Below are 18,121 nucleotides of genomic sequence, written 5' to 3' on the forward strand. Positions count from 1 at the left end.
TGTGGACAGGAACATACCGGAGCTGTTGATGCACAAAAAAATGTCCATTACTTATCTATGAGACCACCTGGTGGACAGGGAGCATAACTTCATGGTGTCATGCGCACAGCCTCAGGTCTTGACTGAAATACACCTCAGTCTAGATTCGGCCTACTCGGCTGGAAACACTTATTTCAAAATGCAATTATTATGGGAGAATGGTCAGTCTGAACTTCAGATGTTGGCAAGTGTCACCAACTTAACCTGAATAAACTCTTGAGAATTAGGTTAGGTTCCCAACGGCGTGCTTTTGGGTGCTTCGTAAGCATATACTTACCCTGTGTGTCGGAAGTGTGTCAGGAGTGATTTGCGACAGAAGGGTACCAGCAAGAGTTAAAGGGAAGGTTTACAAGATGGTTGTGAGACCAGCTATGTTGTATGGCTTGGAGACAGTGGCACTGATGAAAAGACAGGAGGTGGAGCTGGAGGTGGCAGAGATGAAGATGCTAAGATTTTCACTGGTAGTGACGAAGAAGGACAGGATTAGGAACGATTATATGAGAGGGACAGCTCAGGTTGGACGGTTTGGAGACAAAGCAAGAGAGACAAGATGGAGATGGTTTGGACACATGTGGAGGAGAGATGCTGGGTATACTGGGAGAAGGATGCTGAATATGGAGCTGCCAGGGAAGAGGAGAAGAGGAAGGCCAAAGAGGAGGTTTATGGATGTGGTGAGGGAGGACATGCAGGTGGCTGGTGTGACAGAGGAAGACGCAGAGGACAGGAAGAAATGGAAATGGATGATCCGCTGTGGCGCCCCCTAACGGGAGCAGCCAAAAGTAGTAGTAGTAGTAGTAGTAGTAGTAGTAGTAAGCATATACTTACCCTAATCCAAAATGTTCTTTTCTGATGTTTCTGGATAAAGCGCTGGACACGGGCTTGTCAGTAATTCATTTTATTCAGTAAAATCAAGATATCATCATATACAGAGCAGTGCTTCCATACAGTTTTAAATACAGCAAGATGAATATTCACCATGACGGAGCTTTGATCCAGTCGTGTGGGATCAGCTCATCAGCTGTCCGTAGCACCTTTAAGAGGTAAACGAATACGCACTGCCAACATGCGGGCACGTTACAACCAACTTTCATCAGTTCAATAAGGCCGCCGTCGGAGTTACCCAAGCAACAAAACACTACATCGCACTCCCATTTGCAGCCGGTGCCAACCTAATTTAACAGCCCCAGGGAAGGATTTCAAAACAAGCTGACCACTTGGGTCTTTGAAATGGGAGTCAAGAGCGCCTATTTTGGAGCAAGCGTCTTTCTTTTGTTTGATAACTGGACATTCCCGTCATGCCGGTCCTCCTCTCAGCATTTTCCAGACCGAATAAAAATGCTTTGAAAGTGGCCTTTCCTCTGTAGAAGTTATTTTAAGACTTGTAAATACCCCCTCCCCCCCTTATCTTTTAAGCTGAGTCAGGTGTCATAGAAAGGTCTTTAAAAAGAGACAGTCCATCATCTCCATCTCCGTTCATGTGGGCTCGGGGTGGGCAGAGTTACGAGAGCTACGCTTCAAGATGCTGATTAAAAGCTCTTCTTAATTACCTCCAGCAGCATAATGGATACAGCTGCATCATCCGTTACGAGAGCAAATCTAAATAGGTTCGTAATGACGGGATAATTATCTGGGGGAATTTGAGCGTCGAGTCCCAGGACTGTGCCGGGCTGAGGCTTGATATATTCCCAGTTGAATGCTCTGCACAGAATTGAAATATGGCTTTATAAAACCCGGACAGACATGTGAACAGGACCCTCCGTGAGGACAGACGGAAAGCTGTTTTTCAGCACTGTGAACGCAGGGTGAATATTGATTTAAACTGACAGGGTGGACATGTGTTGTTTTACACGACTGGTCCTTTAAAGTCGGACCAAAAACATTTCTTTAAACAGTTACTACGCCGATAGTGATGCATGTTGTGCCGTTTCTTTCTACTGTAGAAAATATTTTAAAGGAATAATTCCGGTTTTTTTCCCCCCTTTTTTTTTTAAAAAGCGCTCCTAATTCAGCCTCTACGAGCGGATCTTTTGTTCCTGGTACTTGTGATGTCATCAGACCCTCATTTACATACAGCCGATCGGCTCAAACCGTCACTCTAATAAACCCCAACCACCTGTGCTTGTCTCTTGTCACTCGCAGGTCAGCTCACGAGCATTAATGAGGACTAGACCACGCCCTCCCAATTCTCGAGACAATTTAGAACAGTTGTGGGTAAAGGTATAAAAAACAAGTCATTTGTGAATGAGAAGAAATGTCCCTGAACTTTCTCGTGTGCGGTGTTGAAGTTTTCAGACAAACAGTTAAGCCTGATAACTGATTTCAGTGCGACTTTAATCCATTCTCATGTCGAGTATCAACATGAACGCTTGCTTGAATCCCAGACAAACAGGGAACGCGTGAGGAGGGAGGGTGGATGAGAGACAATGCCTCTTCCCTGGATGGTTGAGATGCTCTTTAGCAAGGCACTACTCCATTGAAGCTGCTCAATGGCCAACGGAGGAAGGCCACTGAGAGAGACTGTCAACACCTTCAAAACGTGTCCTTTCACTTTGGCCTGCATATAGAAATTATGTCATTGTCATTATGCTTTCCGTTTTTTTGGATTTTCCCCCATTTTTCTCCCCACTCGTATCTGGCCAAGTACCCCACTCTTCTGAGCCGTCCCGGTCGCTGCTCCACCTCCTCTGCTGATCCGGGGAGGGCTGTAGACTACCACATGCCTCCTCCCATACATGTGGAGTCACCAGCTGCTTCTTTTCACCTGACAGTGAGGAGTTTCACCAGGGGGATGTAGTGCATGGGAGGATCATACTATTACCCCCCCAGTCCCCCGAAACAGGTGCCCCCCGACCGACCAGAGGAGGCGCTAGTGCAGCGACCAGGACACATAGCCACATCTGGCTTCCCACCCGCAGAAACGGCCAGTTGTGTCCGTAGGGATGCCTGACGAAACCGGAGGAAACACGGGGATTCGAACTGGCGATCCCCTTGCTGGCAGGCAACGGAATAGCCCACTACACTACCCGGCTGCCCCCCCCCCCTGTTATTTCTGGTTTTATCCTTCAGTCTTGTTACCGGATTTTGTTTCATTTCTTTGTATTTCAACTTAAGCTCATTGTAATGCACTGAATAGTGTAAAGTGTGCTTTCTAAGTAAAGACTGAGTTGTACTGGGCAGCTCCCAGTCTGAACTGGTGGGACTGTGGTTGGGCGAGGAAGGCCGTTTCTGGGTCCGCGGTGGTGTAGCGGTCTAAGCATCAGCTTTGTGTTGATGCATAGTCATCAGATCCGACTACAGCCGGACTCGATGAAGCAGCGATAATTGGCAGCACTGTTTTCGGGAGGGGGGCGGAGTCGGCTTGTGTTCGTCACATGAACGCGTCTCCGCGTGTGTCGCAAAAAACGGCGGGTCGGCCTGGATTCGCCTTGTCACGGAAGTGGCGAGGCGTCGCCTTCGAGACTGCCGGCCGGAGAGATGCGGTTGGCGAACGCGTGCAGTACGAGGGTGGCGTTTGAACTAGAATAGGGAGCGACTGGCCAAAAATTGGGAGAAAAAGGGAAAAAAAAAATCAGAAGAAAAAAAAAGGAAGGGCGTTTCTGAAAACATGTCTGCTCAGTCAACCCTCCTTTGATACCATACCAGAAACACATCATCAGTAGTGTTACACTGACCCGTCTCGCAGGTTCAGTTGGATTAATGGAGATTTAAACAGTAAAAAAGATCCACCAAAAACACAAATGATGGACAACGTGAATCAACCGCCACGTTATGGTCCGTCTTTAGCAGTAATTCGTGTCAGATGGGAACCGACACGGCGTTAAAAAGCGACTTCGGAGGGGGCTGTGGGTCTCGCCCCTGTAGGCGGATTCACTGGAACAGAAGACGCTGCCTATAAATAGACAGCCAGGACCTCGGTGTCGTCCGCCCTGCGAGGCCTCTGCCTCAAACAAATCCCTGTCGCCTGGCGCGGGGCTGTGCTCCGGTGGCAGGAAGAATGTGGGATGAACCGAAGGGACATCTGGAGAGCCTCACTTTCGACAACGTCTCCTCCAAAACAAACTGCTTCGCATTCCTGAGGATGTGCCGGGCACTCGGCATAGTACGTTTTTAACCGCGAGTTATCCAGAGAAGGTGCACATGCTCTTTTTCAGAGACGTCACACCTGCTATCGTTCACCAAATCGCTCCGGGTGAGCTGCTGCTTGTGTGCAAGTGCCTTGCTCAAGAGCATCTCAACCGACTGAGCTGCCGGCCCCTCCGGCCACAGGTTCACCTCAGTAAACCACAGCCACGATGTGTAGCTGGCTTGGGCGTGTGCGTGTGTGAGTAGTTTTATATACATAGATAGACGTGTGTGCGTAGTGCCGGGTGACATGTAAATGATTCTTACATCGCTATACATCATTACGTCTGCTCATACAGCGGACATAAGGTCTACACACCCCTGTAAAAATGGGAGGTTTTGTGATGTAATAAAAAAAGGAAACCGAGGTAAATGCTGTCCCAACTTTTTCCACCTTTTTTTTTATTGCAACCTATAAAAATCAAGTGAAAAAGAACCAGCAGCATTTTAGGGGGAAAAACTAAAAAACTTAAAGCTGGTTGCATAAGTGTGCACATCCTGGTCGAAGCACCTTTTGGTTTTATGACCGCGCTCGAGTCTTCTGGGGTAAGGGTCTGTCAGCTTGGCACGTCTTGACTTGGTCATATTCCCCCACTCTTCCTAGTCAGGGCATCTCCTGTGCACAGCGCCTCTTCAGGCCAGATTTCCTATTGGATTCAGGTCTGGGCTCTGGCCGGGCCTTTCCACAACACTGATCTTCTTGTGGTGAAGCCGTTCCTTTGTTGATCTGGATTGAAATTGTGAAATTCCTCTCCATCTTCAACTTTCTAGCGGACGCCTGAAGGTTTTGCACCAACATCAACTGGTATTTGGAGCTACTCATGATCCCCCTCCACCTTGGCTGAAGCCCCAGGTCCAGCTGAAGAAAAGCAGCCCCAAAGCCTGATGCTGCCACCACCATGCTTCACCAGGAGTGGTGTTCTTCTGGTGATGTGCCGTGTCGTTTTAGTGCCAAACATACTTTTTGGACTTATGGCCAAAACGTCCGACCTCGGTCTCATCAGACCATGACACATTTTCCACATGCTTCTGGGAGACTGGATGCATCTTTCTTTTTTTTTGGTGTGTGTGTGAAAATTCTTCCGTCTTGCTACCCTGCCCCGTAGCCCAGACATATGGAGAATACGGGAGATTGTTGTCACATGTGGGGAACAACCAGTACTTGGCAGAAGTTCCTGCAGCTCTTTTAATGCTGCTGTAGGCCTCTTGGCAGCCTCCCTGACCAGTCCTCCTTGTCTTCTCATCATCTCTGGAGGGACGTCCTGTTCTTGGTAATGTCACTGTCACTTAGCGATGCCATATTTTCTCCGCTTGGTTATCTTCACTGTTGCATGGAATATCTAATGCCTCGGGAAATCTTGTACCCCTCTCCTGATTGACACCTTTCAAAAATGAGATCCCGTTCATGCTTTGTGGCCTTTGTGGACCATGGCTTTTACGGTTGGACACAACCAAGATGACGTCAGGGACATCCTACAGGAACGGCTGCACTTTACTTGGGGTTCATCAGTCACTGTAACTGACGGCAGGCGTATACCAACCTCTATTGAACATGAGCTTGAATGTGATTGGTTCATTCTGAACACAGCCACACTCCCAATTATAAAAGGGTGTGCACACTTATGCAACCGGGTTATTTTAAGTTTTGTATTTTTCTTACCCCCCCGCCCCACCCCCAAAATGTTTCTGACTGTTTTTCACTTTATTTTCCTAGGCTGCGATTTCAGAAATAAAAGTGGAAAAAGTCCTGACATGATTTATCTTGGTTTCTTTTTTTCTTTAAATCATAAAAATCTGCCATTTTAACAGGGGCGCGCAGACATTTTATAGCCGCTGTATGTGCAAAAGTTACCATGCTTGAGGGTCCGGCTGAGGCTCGTCCCACTGAGCTGTTGGTTTGGTACTGTACAGTATATCAAACCCAGACCGGTTTTCAAATAATGCTCCCTCGGATATTTCACACCTCATTTTGTGAGAAATTTTCAGCGGTAGATTCTTGTAACCAACAATTTAGACGACAAAATTGCGTGTAACGATATGACAACATCCAAATTGCACCCCGATAAACGACGATAAACAATAATAGTGAATTCTTGTCCAGCCCTATAAACTTGACTATGTGTGCTTACAGTGTCGTAGTTTTCATGGCGACTCGATTACTGGCAAGCGTGTGTGTGTGTGTGTGTCAGAATATGTTGTTGTTTCATTCCAGAACTCCTTCTGTCCTCCGCCATCTCTCCTTCCTCTCCTCCGCTGAGCTCTGTTGCTCATCCGTTATTCATTGGTTGTTTACGAGACACTGAAGTCCTTAAATAAACTCGAACCCACGACTGCCCCTAATATGAAAAACACTCGCTGCTGTTGTGCTGCAGAACATCTGTTATGTTTAAACCGCTTTCAAGCGGTGAAAACATCACCCCGCTCCCTCCCGGAGAGACCACCGAAGCGGCCCGTCTCCGCTAAAGATGTGTACGTTACCGCGAGTCCCCCAGCGCGGCGTTTCGTTCTGGGGGGAATAATAACGGCCGTCATTGGTGGCAGAGGTACTTGATGATGAGCTTCGGCATGTCGAGTTGACCTATGACCTCTAGGGCCCTGGTGCCCAGCATGTTCCTCACCGCCACTCGGCACTGTTGCTGCAGACTCGGAGGCGTATCTAAGGAGAAGAAGGGAAAAAAAAGAAGAAGAAGAAGCAATGTTTAAAACAAAAGACATAAATAAATGAAAATGAGCGACAAGCTGTTTCTATTACCGAAGTGCGTCTGCACATAAAAGGAGCTGGAATCGGCGGGTTCGGTTCCACTTAAGATGAAGCGCAAGATTACACAAAAAACAATGGCCGAAAGTGGGAGAGAGAAAAAACGGGTCATCCGGTTCCAGGGTTTGCCAAGACGGAATAAAAGGAATAGGGATAAATTAGGAATGGGTCTCCCACGAGGCCTCGGCGAGGTATCAGCCTAATTCAGTATCGAGACGAACACGGAGCTGAGAAAAACTAATTGGGTCAGTCGGTGTTTAGAGTTGCACGTCGGAACTGAACTTTAAAAAGTGCTTGACTTTTTTTTCTTCTTCTTTTTTTTTTTTTACAGACGTATCTGTGGAAAGTTAAATGGCGTGCATTATTTCCCCGGAGTGCTTTCTCTTTCCCATACCGTTGCAATCACTCCCTCCGAGGAGCGGACAGGTCCGGCGGGCCTGCTGCCAGTCATCACTGCGGCACACTGAAGCGTCTGGGGGTCTAATGCCTTGCTTAAAGGCTCTCTTTGAGGGAGACGAGGGGTTTTCTTATTTCGATTTCCCTTCAAACTTCCAAGTACTGGGGGCGTCCGAGTGGCATGGCGGGGTCTATTCCGTCGCCTACTAACACAGGGATCGCCGGTTCGAATCCCCGTGTTACCTCCGGCTCGGTCAGGCGCCCCTACGGATACAATTGTCCGTGTCTGCGGGTGGGAAGCCGGATGTGGGTATGTGTCCTGGTCGCTGCGCCTGTTCAGGTGGGGGGGGGGGGGGGCAGCGTGATCCTCCCACGTGCTACGTCCCCCTGGTGAAACTCCTCACCGTCAGGTGAAAAGAAGTGGCTGACGACTCCACATGTATCAGAGGAGACATGTGGTAGGTAGTCTGCAGCCCTCCCCGGATCAGCACAGGGGGTGGAGCAGCGACTGGGACGGCTCGGAGAGTGGGGTAATTGGCCAAGTACAACTGGGGAGAAGAAAAAAAAAGAAAAAAAAGGGGGGGGTCCAAAAAAAAAAACCCCAAAACTTCCAAGTACTGTTAATGTGTTTTTGTTTTGGCATCGCCGGCTCGATAGCCCACACGTCACTCAGTCAGATGTAAAATCATTACCTCCACACGTGCACGTCAGTCACTGTCATTAACCTACATATAGTTCACTTCTATAGTTCACTGCTTCAAAACAGACGTTATCTTTGAGCACCACCTGCCGGTGACAAAGCCACACTGCACTCTAAAAATGTATTAAAAAAAAAGAAATGAAGGCTAAAAGGGATGTAAGAGTGCGTAGACTTACTCTCATAAAACTGTAGGCAGACTGCAGAGGGGGAGCTAGGGGTGGTGTAGTCTATAGGTTTCTTATCACGTTTATCTCTGGCATACACGTTGGCGCCGAACTCCACCAGCAGCTCGATCATGTCCACCAGCATCAGCTTGGCGGCGTGGTGCAGCGGCGTCTCGTGAAGCCGGGCGGCGTTCACTTTAGCACCTGGGAGATGCATGTGGGGGGGGGGGGGGGGAGGGGAACAGCAGTACAGTAAAGATAGTTCCTAGACTTTAGCCTCCAAAGTTTACTACTACAAGTACTATTACTTCATATATAGTACGACTATATTTAGGAAAGTAACATATATATTTCACATACATATTTTTTTATATCTCACGAATAAACCTTTGAATCTTGAAACCTGTACTACAATAATATGATTACAGTGCAGCAAATGTACTACTACATATAGTACTACTATCATATGATTACTATGTAGCAAATGTACTACTACATATAGAACTACTATATGATTACTATGCAGCAAATGTACTACCACATGTAGTACTACTATCATATGATTACTATGTAGCAAATGTACTACTACATATAGTACTACTATCATATGATTACTATGTAGCAAATGTACTACTACATATAGAACTACTATATGATTACTATGCAGCAAATGTACTACCACATGTAGTACTACTATCATATGATTACTATGTAGCAAATGTACTACTACATATAGTACTACTATCATATGATTACTATGTAGCAAATGTACTACTACATATAGAACTACTATGATATGATTACTATGCAGCAAATGTACTACTACATATAGTACTACTATCATATGATTACTATGTAGCAAATGTACTACTACATATAGAACTACTATCATATGATTACTATGTAGCAAATGTACTACTACATATAGAACTACTATGATATGATTACTATGCAGCAAATGTACTACTACATATAGAACTACTATCATATGATTACTATGTAGCAAATGTACTACTACATATAGAACTACTATGATATGATTACTATGCAGCAAATGTACTACTACATATAGAACTACTATGATATGATTACTATGCAGCAAATGTACTACTACATATAGAACTACTATCATATGATTACTATGTAGCAAATGTACTGCTACATATAGAACTACTATCATATGATTACTATGTAGCAAATGTACTACTACATGTAGTACTACTATCATATGATTACTATGCGGTGCTCAGTGATGCAAGTTGGTAAAGCTCAAATTTATCTGCTCATTGCGGACTTTTTCTTTTTTTGGGGGGGATTTTTCCCCCTTTTTCTTCCCCGATTGTATCCGGCCAATTACCCCACTCTTCCAAGCCGTCCCAGTTGCTGCTCCGCCCCCTCTGCCGGTCCGGGGAGGGCTGCAGACTACCACATGCCTCCTCCCATACATGCGGAGTCACCAGCCGCTACTTTCACCTGACAGTGAGGAGTTTCACCAGGGGGACGTAGCGTGTGGGAGGATCACGCTATTCCCCCCAGTTCCCCCTCCCGAACAGGCCCCCCGACTGACCAGAGGAGGCGCTACTGCAGTGACCAGGACACATACCCACATCCGGCTTCCCACCCGCAGACACGGCCAATTGTGTCTGTAGGGACGCCCGACCAAGCCGGCGGTAACACGGGGATTCGAACCGGCGATCCCTGTGTTGGTAGGCAACGGAATAGACCGCCACGCCACCCGGACGCCCCCATTGCTGACTTCCTTGTAAGTCACTCTGGATAAAAGTATCTGCCAAAGGAGTAAATATTAAATATAACTTTGGGACCGGTTTTTATTCTATTTTTCTGGTTTTCGTTCTTTTTCAGTTCCACGGCACGTTGATGAGCTTTTTGGGGTTTTCTGAACCTGCTCGACAAGTTGATTCGGCAGAACCTGAAGTGCGATTGGACCCGTGGAATGACCGACCATTATGAGCCAACATTTCCGAGCATGGTCCGGCGTCGGGTACTCACCTGCGTTTAGCAGCACTCGAGCACAGTTGGTGTTTCCGTGGGAACACGCCACGTGCAGCGGCGTCCCGTAGTAAAGGTCGTACGCCTCCAGTCTGGCACCCGTCGCAACCAGAAGCTTCACACAGTCCGAGTTCCCTGACACATGAAAAACACAGCACGTTTCTCTCGTTACTGGCCAGGGGCCGTGGTGCGGAAAGACGTGTTCAGACTCGCGACACCGACTTGCACATTTTCACATCTCAAAAGGCCGCAGTCTGCCATTCATGACATTTGTACTGGGTTTCCTTAGCAACTGTGTCAAACTCTTGACCGATGAACCAAGCGATACGTCCAGAAAACCGTCCTGCATAATTAACGACCAGCTAGAAAGAAGTGCAGAGGAACTTGTACAGAAAAGGAAAACAGCCGTCTCACGTTAACCCCGATAACAGCTGACAACATAGACAGACACACACGTCTTCATGCACGCTCAGCCATCCAGCTAAGGAAATCCCAGAGAGCCGAGTCAGCTCATCAGGACACGTTCGGTGGGGGATATGTCCCCACTCATCCAAGTGACCTCTTCAGTCTCCGCTGCTGCAGGTATCCCCAACCTTATAAACAGCACGGTGGCGCAACAACCAAACCAGCGATCGTTTTCATATGCAAATTGCTGTGACCATTAATTCGTTACAACGGCCTCGTGTACTATTCACAGAGGATTGGGGAATAGTTGCAGTGGCATTGGGGGGGGGGGGGGCTACATAGGTGCATAAGGAGGAACGCTGGTCTGAACGGGGAGTCAAAGAGGCCATCTATGTGAAGAGGGAACGACCACCCCTGAACCAAAAGGGGGGGGGGGGGGGCTAAGAGTACATCTGTCGCCATCTTACAATGCTGTGATTGCAACTACTATCCCTCAATCCTCTGTGAATACTACACGTGGCCATTTTAACTCTAATTAATTGTCATAGCAATTTGCATATGAAACTGATCGCTGGTTACAGTTGTTATACAAGTGTGCTGTTTACAAGGTTGGGGGCACCTGCAGTCAGCTGAGACTGACGAAGTCACGTAGATGACTGATGAAACGTTTCTCCCACTACATGTGTCCAGGTGAGCTAATTCAACTTTCTGGCGTAGACACACACACACACACACACGGGCCTACCTCCCATGCAGGCCTCGTGGAGGGGCGAGGCGGTGCGGGAGGTGAGGGCGGGGTTGGCCTTGGCTCCGTGCTCGAGCAGGAGTCTCACACACTCGAAGCTGCCGGCCGAACAGGCGTCACACAGCGGCGTGCTCCCGTCCACGTTCCTGGGATCCACCTTAGGAGAAAGCACAGCATGGAGTACCGGCACAGGTTACACACCCCATCACTTAACGAGGAGGCGTTTTTTTTTTTGCTGAATCAAGATATGAGCAGTTGAAAGATCCCCCGAGGGGAAGTCGGCCATTACAGAAGCATATAGAATATAGATAAACTCATACGCAGGGATGAACCGAGGGTGTCGATACAACCAAACTGTCCAGGGTACCCACGCACCCTTGAAAACCTGGAAATTAAGACGCGCCTTTTCCGGTCATGCAAAACACATGGAAAGTGATCAACTTGATCAAATGTCCTCGAAATAATACGGAGGTCACAGAAAATCATAAAAGGTTACAAAACTGTATTTCTACCCCACTTGTTTAGCTTAATTTTTATAGCAGATTGCATAATTTCATCCATACTTTTAACCAGGGAGAACGGGCGGTTTGCTCAGTGGGCAGGTAAACCCCCCCCCCCCAGCAGTCCCTCTAGACACTGCTGGGGTTTTGGTGTTCAGTGGTGTGGTGTGGTGTTTTGGTGTTCAGTGGTGTGGGGTTTTGGTGTTTGGTGGTGTAGTGTGGGGTTTTGGTGTTCGTGGTGTGGGGTTTTGGTGTTCGTGGTGTGGGGTTTTGGCGTTCGTGGTGTGGGGTTTTGGCGTTCGTGGTGTGGGGTTTTGGCGTTCGTGGTGTGGGGTTTTGGTGTTCGTGGTGTGGGGTTTTGGTGTTCGTGGTGTGGTGTGGGGTTTTGGCGTTCGTGGTGTGGGGTTTTGGCGTTCGTGGTGTGGGGTTTTGGCGTTCGTGGTGTGGGGTTTTGGTGTTCGTGGTGTGGGGTTTTGGTGTTCGTGGTGTGGTGTGGGGTTTTGGTGTTCAGTGGTGTGGGGTTTTGGTGTCCGGCGACGCGTGTTGTACCTGAAAGAACTCGTGACACGTTCAGCGTCTTTGTTCCAAACTCGGTCAAAATATAACTTACAAATGGAGATATTCAAGTAAAACTCAGCGATCAAACCGTCATGGCTTGCAGAATGGTGTGTGTGTGTGTGTGTGTGTGTGTGTGTGTGAGTCATCAGTCTGTATGGGTTCATTGGGTTGTAGTGAGGTTTCCACTCAGGTAATACTGTACAATACCGTGAACAACAGGAAAATGTCCTTAGCAAGTCCTAAAGAGTGGGGACTCTGCCAGCCACCATCAGAAACAAGAACAACACGCCATCAAAACTAACGCACTGGGCGGCAGTGGCTCAAGAGGTGGAGCAGGTCGCCTGGTACCCGGACGGTTTCCGGTTCGATCCTCGCAAAAATGTCGACGCATCTTGGACCAAGACACGCAACCCCGAACAGGGGTGGACAATCTGATCCAGAAAGGGGCCTCCTCCTCCTTGGTGTTTACTGGACCCAGAAGGGCCGCGGTGTGGGTGAAGGTTTTTGTTCCAACCAAGCAGTTACACACCTGATCCCACTAATCCACCAGGAGAGTCTTTGCTGAGGAACTTGATGAGGAGACACAGGTGTGTAGCTGCTTGGCTGGAACAAAAACCTTCACCCACACCGCGGCCCCTTCTGGGTCCAATAAACACCAAGGAGGAGGAGGAGGAGGCCCCTTCTGGATAAGATGGCCCACCTCTGACTGCTCCCGATGAGCTGGTTGTTACACTGCATGGCTGACACCGTCATCGGAGTATGAGTGTGTGCGTGTGTGCGCGCACGCGTGTGTGAGAGAGAGTGTGTGTGTGCGTGTGTGAGAGAGTATGTGCGTGTCTGTATGTGTGAGTGTGTGCGTGTGTGTATGCGTGTGCGCATGCGTGAATGTGAGGCATTCCGTTGACAGTGAAGCCCTCTGAGCGGCGGCTGCAGCTAGAGAAGCGCCGTATCCACGTACAACGGTCCGGCCGCCGACAAGCGGACGTTGCGCGGCTCACCTGCGCCCCGGCGTCCAGCAGCAGCCTGGCACACTGGGCCTGCCCGCGGCCGCAGGCCTCGTGGAGGGGGGTGATGGAGTCCACGGCCACCGTGTTGACGGAGGCTCCGCTCCGGATGAGCTGCTGCAGCCGGGCGGCCTCGCCCAGGGACGCGGCTTTGTGCACCTCCGTCCTCTCCGACCAGCATCCTGACACACACGCACACGCACGGAAAAGACGGAAGTGAAGGGCGCCCGCCTGCCAAGCACTAGGCACGGCACGACGGCGGCAGCGTCGTCAGACGTTAACAGCCATTACTGTCGTAAAATAGCTTTCGGGGAACGGAACAAGCCAGAAGAAGAAGGAGAAGAAGAAGAAGGAGAATTAGAAGAAGAAGAAGGAGACTCGACGTAAAGTAGCTCCATATACTTGAATGCGCGTCTCCCCCAGCCGCACACACCACAAGCCACAGCCGGTAGAAAATACGCGCTGACGCTTAAACCGAGCCAGCGGTTTAACACCGCCGCGTCACTCACCTATATCACCGAAGAAGTAGGGTCGGCCCTCTACCTCCATGTCCCCCCTCTTCCACGCGCAGAACACTGCCGTCGACGTGATGTCGGGGAAGCGCGAGCCGTTTGTAAACACCGTTTACATGCGGCGAGTCACCTGACGCGCTCTGACGCAAGCTTCCGGCGCCCGAGTTGCATGCCGGGAGATGGCGTTTTACGCCAAAAAAACGCGAAAACTCTCCGCTGTGCAGAAACAACGTCCGTATTTATTCAGCGTGAACATAAGCGAGAGCAGGGTACACCGTGTGATCGTGCTACGAGGACAAAGCTTATCGTGTAAAACGATACAACGGTCTTCCTGATGAATGGCGGGTCAAGAACGAGGACGGACACACGAGCCCGTGGTCTGCGGTTCTGCTGTGTTTCCGTTCATCTGGGGGGGTCCGTTCACACGTCCATCAGTAGCGACGCCGGGCAATCACAGTGCTGGAGGAAGCTGCGGATGCGGTGGGATATGTCGAGTTGACCTATGACCTTCTGAGCCGCGGTACCCAGCATTCTCCTCACGCAGATCCTGCAGAGCTGCTGCAGGCCCAGGGGCGTACCTATGGAGAGTAAAATGTCACTCAGATAAATAAATAAATGACACTGACTGGACTAATGAAAGGGTGAGCATGAATAACCCGACCTCTGGGACTGGCTTTTGTGGAATTGGAAATAGTCCCCCCCCCCCCACGTTGCCACTAATCTGGCAATCGGCATCTAAAATCCGTCACTGTAAATCTCTAAAATAGAGGGTCTAGCTGACCTTATATCAACATAGGAGTTTTCTCACACACTGCCCTTTAATCCTTACCATCATTTGCTATAATATTTTGTTATGAAGCATTACGTAAGAGTAAGCGGTGCTGGTTGTAAATGGGCTGGTTTGTGCATGATGGAGGTGGACGCCGAGAAACTAGGAGTGTCTCTAACGGACCGGGAGACTCTGCCCTAAATCAAGATAACCAACTGCTACATGTTCACTAACGTTTTGTGTAAGACCAACAGTTGAGGCTGTGGGCACGTTCCAGTGTTGTCATGTGATGTAACCTAGGTCTGGTCTGGTCTGGTCTAGAATAGCGTAGTGCAAACCACTGTGTGGTTTCACTGTGTGGATTTTTCGTCGTTGTTGCTCGAGTGATATAAAAATGTTGCAATGGTGAATTGTTTTTCTGTCTCTTTGTGTTACGTGCACGGCTAGATTTTCCCTGCATGAAGTGAAACATTGACAGTATTAACTGTACGTAGCAACAGTAGAATGTTTTTCGTAGTAACCCTGCAATTGACCGTGCACACGTCCATATATACTATGCATGCATGTGACAGTAGTGCACCGGAAAATAGGGCTCCCCTGAAAGCCACCGTGTAATTCGAACCCTGCTACAAACATACTTAAGTAGATGAAGACTTTTAGGATTCGAATTGAAGGTTTGTGAGTGATGAGGACCTTGAGTGCGGATGGACTGAATGAATCGATTGGGGTGGGGGGTGTACTTTAAATTACCCTGTTTTGTTGATCCATAATCTATATATGTGTAACTGATTGCAGTGTATTTTATTTACTACAGTTTTTTGTATGTGGGCAGAAAGATTGTAATGTCCATGAACATTTTAGAGGCTAATAAAAGTCCAGTGTATATATGACATGGGCCGGTACCTTCATAAAGCTCGAGGCGGGCTTCGGAGGGAGACCCCGGCGCGCTGTAGTCGAGCGGCCTTTTCCCCAGATTGTCGCTGGCGTACACGTTGCCGCCAAACTCCACCAGGAGCTCGATCAAATCCGTCCGTTCAGCTCGTGCGGCGTGGTGCAGGGCCGTCTCATGAAACTTGACCGAGTTCACGTTGGCACCTGCGTGAAGTGGACGGACCTTAGTTCCGTTTGTTTGCACTCAAGACAAGAACAAGCGATCCAGGTTACTGTGATAGATCTCACGGTCACAACTGTTAATCATGAATAAGAGTATCAGTTATTTTGGGCTTCTGCGTTTTGTGTCTTTTGCCAACATTGTCATTATTTTCAACTGCAGAAGGCACAAAAGTAGGAACTGGCTTTAACACATCGTAACTGCATTTTTAAACTGGTACGACTTTGTTAGTTATTGGACACTGGTTTGAGATACTCTCAGTGTTGACCTGCATTGAGCAGCTCCCTGACACAGTCCACATGTCCCTTGGCACATGCGATGTGGAGAGGGGGACCAAAGTGGACATCGTAGGCCTCCAGGTTTGCACCATTGGCTATCATCAGCCTCACTATGTCAACGTCACCTGAGAGAAACACACACACACACACACAGTTATAACATCTGGAATCACTGTTCGTTGTTTTAGCCACGTCGTAGTTCTTTTCCTAGTTGTTACCTCGTATGCAGGCCTCGTGCAGTGGTGAGGCGGTAAGGGCTGTGAGAGAAGGGTTAACCTTGGCTCCATAAGCCAACAGTAACTTGGCACATTCCAAACTACCCGAAGCGCAGGCGTTACACAGAGGAGTGCTACCATGGATGGTCCTCACGTCCACCTGGGGGGGAGGCAGACGTGGAGAATTTGGGCAGACGTGGATGGGCTATGGACACATTTGGCTGACGCTTTTATCCAAAGCGACTTCCAAGACAGTCAGCGACCGGCAGATAAATTCAAGCGTTACCAACCGGCATCACAGAGCTAGGCATCAACATAGTAATCATAGTAGTACTATACATGCAGTAGTGGTAGTAGTAGTAGTAGTACACTTTCTACACAGTAATCAGGTCAAAGCCAAGAGTGCATGGCATGTGAAATGCGTTTAGTGTAGATGCACTTTGGAGCGTTAAGATGCAGAGAAGAGAATCGAGGTACAACGTGGATTTACATTGCAGCATATCAGTATAACTGACAAATTATCATAAGAGAATAAAATGTTGAGTGCAGGTTGTAGGAGGTCACAATAGTAGACACCAATAATAATAATGGTGTCCCAGTAAGTAATGGTGTCCCACTATAGTAATAGTGTGACACCAATAGTAAATGACTCATATTAGCTGCAACGTGCCACTACAGACCATCTATGGATTAATGTAAGCCTGCAAGAGTAAAGCTTTTGGGCCTTTCTTGAAAGAAGTAAGCGACTCAGTGGCTCCGACAGCCATGCACAGTCCAGCATATTCGGGCCAGGCGAGAGAAAGGGTCCGGACCTAGAGTTTGGTAGCTGGCATAGACAGTAGCCCACCAGAGGTCAACCAAAGAGGGGTGAGCAGGATTGTATATGTTAATATGGATTTGCAAGTAAATCCTTGCCTTTCTTTGAACCCCCCCTCCCCCCCCCGGGGGGGGGGGGACACCAACAAGGGTACGAGCCCTCTCACCTGTGCACCGGCCTCCAGCAGCAGCCGGGCACAGTTTGGATGCGCCTGTATGCAGGCCTCGTGCAGGGGTGTGATGTTGTCCACCGTCACCGTGTTGACGGACACCCCGCTCTCCACGAGCTGCTGCAGCTGCAGGGCTCTGCCGTGAGACGCGGCCTCGTGCAGGGTGGTTCGGTCCGCCCACACACCTGATCCGGGCGGGACAGACATTCGTGGTAAAATCTCCCTGACACCGACAAGCCGAGTGCCAAGAGTATGGAGGTCGGTTCCGTCCAAGCCAGGTCAACACACCAGGTCCGGTGAGGTCACCTGCTGTGGTGACCTGGCTGAACGGACGCTGCATACTTGGCACATGGTTGCCCACGTCTGATATACACATCACCCCCCCTCCCTCCCCCCCAAGACATTTGTGCAATAACCTGCAGCGGGAGAGAGATGACGACATACACCGTGTCACCCGGTTAACCTGGCCTACTACTTTACTCCCATCAGTGTCGTCACAGCGGCGCTCACCAGTATCGCAAATGAACGAGCGGCGAGCGGAGATCACCTCCATTCCAGCGGGAAGCGCTTCACAAGTCGGTTACGGCCCAACGCGGACGATCTACGCACGTTATCTGCGCATGCGCAGGTAGACCGGAAGCGAGCGCGGGATTATGGGAGTTGGAGTTCCTGTCGCCCCACCGGCTGCGAGTCGCTGTGAAAAGAGACGCTCTAAGGCAGTGTTTCTCAACCGGGGGAGGGGAGGGGGTGTCCGCGGACCCCTAGTGGTCCGTGGTGTAATTGCAAGGGGGTCCGTGAAAATCAAATATCTTTAAAAAAAAGATCCTATGACGTTTATAGAAATAGGAT

At 49.0% G+C, this 18,121-nt stretch overlaps 2 protein-coding genes across 2 annotated transcripts; both read right to left on the minus strand.

The window, feature by feature from the left end:
* Positions 1 to 6,335: 6,335 nt before the first annotated feature.
* On the minus strand, positions 6,336 to 14,012 carry asb13a.2 (ankyrin repeat and SOCS box containing 13a, tandem duplicate 2). Its single transcript, XM_056277963.1, has 6 exons — positions 13,911 to 14,012; positions 13,396 to 13,583; positions 11,340 to 11,496; positions 10,190 to 10,324; positions 8,192 to 8,383; positions 6,336 to 6,817 (listed from the first exon to the last, which is right to left on the minus strand). Exons 1-6 carry the CDS (start codon positions 13,948 to 13,950, stop codon positions 6,690 to 6,692), a joined length of 840 nt encoding a protein of 279 aa, XP_056133938.1. The 5' UTR covers positions 13,951 to 14,012; the 3' UTR covers positions 6,336 to 6,689.
* A 110-nt stretch (positions 14,013 to 14,122) lies between these two features.
* Positions 14,123 to 17,899, minus strand: asb13a.1 (ankyrin repeat and SOCS box containing 13a, tandem duplicate 1). The gene is made up of 6 exons (XM_056277962.1): positions 17,783 to 17,899; positions 17,270 to 17,457; positions 16,290 to 16,446; positions 16,062 to 16,196; positions 15,586 to 15,777; positions 14,123 to 14,491 (listed from the first exon to the last, which is right to left on the minus strand). The coding sequence occupies exons 1-6, from the start codon at positions 17,823 to 17,825 to the stop codon at positions 14,334 to 14,336; spliced, it is 873 nt and encodes a 290-aa protein (XP_056133937.1). The 5' UTR covers positions 17,826 to 17,899; the 3' UTR covers positions 14,123 to 14,333.
* Between the last annotated feature and the right edge of the window lie 222 nt (positions 17,900 to 18,121).

Source organism: Lampris incognitus, chromosome 3 (genome assembly GCF_029633865.1).
Source record: "Lampris incognitus isolate fLamInc1 chromosome 3, fLamInc1.hap2, whole genome shotgun sequence".
Taxonomy (NCBI): Eukaryota; Metazoa; Chordata; class Actinopteri; order Lampriformes; family Lampridae; genus Lampris; species Lampris incognitus.